The 4,496-nt window shown below is 39.5% G+C and overlaps 1 protein-coding gene across 1 annotated transcript in view; it reads right to left on the bottom strand.

Moving 5' to 3' along the window:
- TPK1 (thiamin pyrophosphokinase 1) overlaps positions 1-310 on the bottom strand; it is a gene marked incomplete at its 5' end in the record, with an annotated part of 102,950 nt that extends 102,640 nt beyond the window's left edge. Inside the window, one exon of the mRNA XM_010180955.1 lies at positions 164-310. Coding sequence (XP_010179257.1) covers positions 164-310 — 147 coding nt within the window. The remainder of the gene's footprint in view (positions 1-163) is intronic.
- Positions 311-4,496: the final 4,186 nt, after the last annotated feature.

The following is a 4,496-nucleotide window of genomic DNA, read 5'->3' as shown; positions in this document are numbered from 1 at the left end:
CAGGGCTCATCATTTGCTGTCCACTTCCCTGCCATATATGTTATATTTAGGTTCTAAATCTACAGAATACAATTAAGAAAATGAGCATTTAATGGTGCAAGACCGACAGGGTCATGGTGGGTGGAAAGTCAATTTTATTCTGAAGTAACTTCACAGCACTTACAGGTTGAAGCAGGTAAATCAGTGAGCACTCCTGGATAACGATCACTGGAAAAGGAGTGATATTTGTTGCATGAAAAAGCGTTTCCACTGATGCCATTATTTGGTCAAAGCGTCCTCCAAGTCCGCCCAAAGTCACAATCATATCGATCTAAAAGATAAAACAAAACAGTCACCAAGAAAACTTTCAGGCATGATCTCTAGACCCTGAAAATCTACAATAAAATCACTTTGGGGAAAAAAAAGGGAAAATAACTACTGACTATAGAAAAGCAAATGTCAAATACAGTTATTTACTCCCATTACCAATAAATACCATTATGTGATTTTTGAAGCTGACTATTAAAGCTCAGTAAATTCATGGCCAAAATGTGGGACATTTAAAAAGGACATAACTGTTCTCCCTAAAATACAGGCCAGTCTTTACAGGTACTTATCTGTCTGCCCTGAATATATAGAGCCTATGATGTATGACTCCACATCTAAGACCCTCAGCTAAGTGGTATATCTGAGTTCTAGTATCTTTCATTGCCAGGTTTTAACATAATTCCAGAATTATCCTCGCAGTTTACAGAGTGAATAAAGGAAATTTCAAGATGAGGCCATTGCATGTTGTTCTTGTTGCTGTCACACAGCACTTCAATGCACCAGCAATCCCACTCACAGACTGGCTCCACTCAAGACTAAAAGCACTACTGAAGTAGGAGGTTCCACCCTGACTGACCAGCACATCATCTCTCAGCTAACAGGGACAGAAGCAGTCTCTTGTCCCAGTCCCAGACCTGCAGCGAGCACTGCCTGACTGCTTGCAACAGGCCACAGAGTCCGACTGCTGTTGCTCAATTCTCTCACACTCCATCAAGCCTCTTTATTTTCTCTAAGCAGAAAGGGAGTATTCAAAAGCCTTAGTTAAGAGCTTTTGAGTCCTCAGTTAAAAGGTCACTGAGTGCAAAGTATTATTATTATTACTTCCATAAAGTGGATCAGTTATGTTCAGTAATTGTATTTTAAACAGCTACTACTAAGTCCTATCTAGAGCCCTAACACATTGCAGCAATAGAGTCTTTAGGAGCTGCCCTGACATTGGCCATCTGGTGAAGTTTCCAACTTTATAAGACTCAAGTCTATGGCCACTGTGACTACATGAAGTTTTACTCAACCCAGGAGCCACATAATGGTGCTCTGTGTATCTGGAATGATGTATTAATAACATCAGCATTTTTATTGCCAGGGCTAGAGCCTTATGATTCTGTTGAATATTGATTTGCATGAAAATGAAGCTTTTTTCCCTTTGGTGATAAATTACACCATCTTTCTCATCACCACCAGGAAAATACTTGAGAAGCCAGACTAGATCAATATAACACATTATATTGGCAGCAAACACTGAAACAAAAAAGCTACTCTTGTACTGGAGATAGCATGTATTTTCTGTGCAGATTACAGTTCACACAGATCTAACATAGGACCAATAATACAATGGTAGGAAAACCTATCCTTAAATGGGAGACAAAATAGCAAAAGGTTTTTTAATCACAGTCATCATCAGTCAGACAAGAGTAGTTTGTTTCTACACTGGAATCAATAAAATGGAAAATGCATTATGGCTTAGCCATAACATAAATTTCTCTATTTTAAAGTATGACAGCAGTGATCCTGAAGTCCTACTCCCTATTCAATAGCAACAGTGCAGTGATCTTGTGGATTACTGCCCAAAAAGTAAGAAAATACAACCAATCTAGCGTGAAGTAGATTTATTATTTAGGGCTTGCATGGACTGTGAAAATGAAAACCACAAGTATGTGACAGGTATGCAAACAAAACCAACTGGAGTACAGGGGGAGCAAGCAGAGAGAAAAGCTCAAATTCCACGCTTCTGTGACAGCTGACAGCCCTGCCTTTCACTGGAGAGTCTTGGCAGCAGTGACAGGCATCCAGACACTGTAGGACTTTCAAAGCCGCTACTTGAAGGTCTAGGTATACACAATTTATTTAACAAAAACACAGAAAGGCTAAGTCCAACAAAAACCCCAAGAGCCTTTTCATCCTAAAGCTATTACCTCTGTTTAAAAAAAAAAACAAAAAAAACCCCAAAAAAACCCCACACCACAAAAATCACAAACTAACAAAACCATCAGTTCCCTCCTTGCAATCACTGCTCCTCTCGCTCTGCCAAGCACTTAAGAAAATGGATGTGCCATGAAAGCACATACACGGCTTTTGGTCATTCCAAAACCGAAGACAAAGTGAATAACAAAGCGGAGGGCATTTATATATTCCCACACTTCTGGCAGGAAAGGCTGTTCATTTTTCTACTATGATTTCCTATATAACACAGGCTACAGAATTATACTGTTACTGCTAATCAGCCCAGCAGGTAGCATTTGACTAACACACTGTACTTCAAGTAAAATGGCCATGCTTCACTTAAATGTCCTGTCACCAGTCCCCTTAAACCATATGTTTCCACATAGAGCCATTCATTTCCTGAAAAAAGGATATAAAATCCTAAATAACTACAAAGAAAAGCACTACAGGCACAGTGTAGAGGGCATTGTATTCTCTTAGACTATCTACAACCTGACAAATGTATTGCATACCATCTTTAAAGGCAATTGAGCTTTAATTTAGAAAAAGCTGAAGATCTAAGGTGGGATTCAGCCATCTTTAAATGATACGCTTATACATAAGTATCTCTTGCAAGAGTTTTAGCAGTCACTACCAAACATCAGGGCAGTTAAAAGGAGAAGGGAAGCATAAAGAAAGAACTTGTACTGGCAATTCAGGGATGTATTTCTTCCTTCTCCTGTAGGCTGTAATTTTGAAGGTGCAGTAACCAAGGCAGAACAAAGTTGCTCATGTTCCTGCTTCCTCTCTCACAGAGACTACTGAAATGGACATCTTGCTGTAAACTGTTTGCAGGCTTGCTAAATACTATCTTTCTGTTGAAATTGGTCCAGCTGACATTCCTCTTTCTGATGGGGACGGGTTAGATACAAGGAAAATTTTCACTGTATGGTTGAGGAACATGTATTTAAGGAGAAGGGTGAAAGGACACAGGAATCTGGGAACTGCCTAAGGTAGATGAAAAAGAGTGCAGCATCACCATGACATCTAAAAGCAAAGTCCAAGGCTCAAACTGACAGCAAAGGATGTCCATTCTTTTCAAAACTGTGCTTGTTATCTCTGATAAGAGATCCTCTCCCCAGGGTATGGGTAGGGCTCTGGACAGACAACTCAAATGGTTCAGCCAGGCAAACAAACTTGCCCAACTCTCAGAGAGCAGGGCAGGGGAATGGGAACACATTTACTGATTAGAACAGGTAGCACTGAATGAACCATGAAAAAGACCTGCACTAAAGGAAAAAAGGGAAGGGAACAGTAATCAAGATGTCATAAAAGCTCTGGAGCCATGAATAAACCTCCCTCCCTCTGAGACCATGGAGACCATTCACCGTTAATAGCTAAGATACTTCTATGCCAATTACAGGTCAGATATTCTATCTGATTTGAACATGGCTTCCTTTTATCACCTTCTCACTTCACTGATGTCTTTTCACCTTTCACAGCCTTTCTTCATTTCCTACCATTCATGAGCTTATTCCTTTAAAATTTTGGAGGAATATGATATAAAAAAAAAATTATTGTAGTAACATACATCATATGTTGAAGTCTATTATATGCTGAAAAGCAGACAATTAAGTAGTAGGGTGAATGCTACCATTTATTATTGCTTTAGCGCTTTGACGCTTTATCAGTTTTGACCAGTTTACAGTTTTTTCTTCATAAGGTAATTCTGTCAACTCAGAATGTGGTCTGAAAATCCAGATACATCCTTTCTGGTTTCTACATCAGCTTCAGTACTGAAGACTTCAAAACACAGCAAGCACTTTCCTTGATAACAAATGAGCCAGAGTAGATTTCGACTCATTCTCCTACAGCTATATTAGAGCTCTTGCGCTGGCCAGATTGCAGTCATTTTTTTAGATCATTCACAAAATCACAATGTAAATCTAATGAGCTATTAAAATCCCACAACCCAATGCTGAATATATAGTAAAATATTGTCCATTTTAGTTGATTATCCTAGCTGATTTACTTAAAAGGTATGGCATTCATTTCTTATAGGAATGATATGCCCAGTCACACAGCAGCAACTGAACTTTGCTCAGGTAGAATCCTCTACACTCCAGCTGGAATTTGCTCATTGCTTCAGTCATCTGACTCCTCATGGGAATGCAAGCTCTCAGCCGAAGGCTGCCAGCCTGTCTGTGTACCTGGGATGATAACTTGCAATCAGCTTCATCATCACAGAATCACACAGAATCACAGAATCG

Source organism: Mesitornis unicolor, unplaced genomic scaffold (genome assembly GCF_000695765.1).
Source record: "Mesitornis unicolor isolate BGI_N332 unplaced genomic scaffold, ASM69576v1 scaffold12200, whole genome shotgun sequence".
Lineage (NCBI taxonomy): Eukaryota > Metazoa > Chordata > Aves > Mesitornithiformes > Mesitornithidae > Mesitornis > Mesitornis unicolor.
This window is presented reverse-complemented; position numbering and strand designations above follow the sequence as displayed.